Raw genomic sequence first — 364 nt, 5'->3', positions numbered from 1 at the left:
AAACACGTTGACGATCTAACGGCTCAGATCAATCAGCTGTCGAACGACAACCGTCAGATCTTGAACAGCCTCACCGTGACATCTCAGCTTTACATGAAGATCCAAGCCGAGAACTCTGTTCTCACCGCTCAGATGTCTGAGCTTAGCACCAGGCTCCAGTCTTTGAACGAGATCGTTGATCTCGTTCAATCCAACGGTGCAGGATTTGGTGTTGACCAGATCGACGGCTGTGGTTTCGATGATCGTACGGTTGGGATTGACGGATATTACGATGATATGATGAGTGGTGTTAATCATTGGGGTGGTTCGGTTTACTCTAACCAACCCATCATGGCTAATGATATCAATATGTATTGATTAATAA

At 45.6% G+C, this 364-nt stretch overlaps 1 protein-coding gene across 1 annotated transcript; it reads left to right on the top strand.

Moving 5' to 3' along the window:
• Nucleotides 1-3: 3 nt before the first annotated feature.
• Nucleotides 4-358, top strand: LOC104775300 (bZIP transcription factor 2-like; the record flags this gene model as incomplete). Its single annotated transcript, XM_010499451.1, has 1 exon — nucleotides 4-358. A coding segment is annotated over one exon (354 nt), but the record flags the coding sequence as incomplete, so codon positions are not given.
• Nucleotides 359-364: the final 6 nt, after the last annotated feature.

This window comes from Camelina sativa, unplaced genomic scaffold (genome assembly GCF_000633955.1).
Source record: "Camelina sativa cultivar DH55 unplaced genomic scaffold, Cs unpScaffold11799, whole genome shotgun sequence".
NCBI classification, from domain to species: Eukaryota; Viridiplantae; Streptophyta; class Magnoliopsida; order Brassicales; family Brassicaceae; genus Camelina; species Camelina sativa.
The sequence above is the reverse complement of the archived record's forward strand: the minus strand, read 5'-3'. Positions and strand labels throughout refer to the sequence as shown.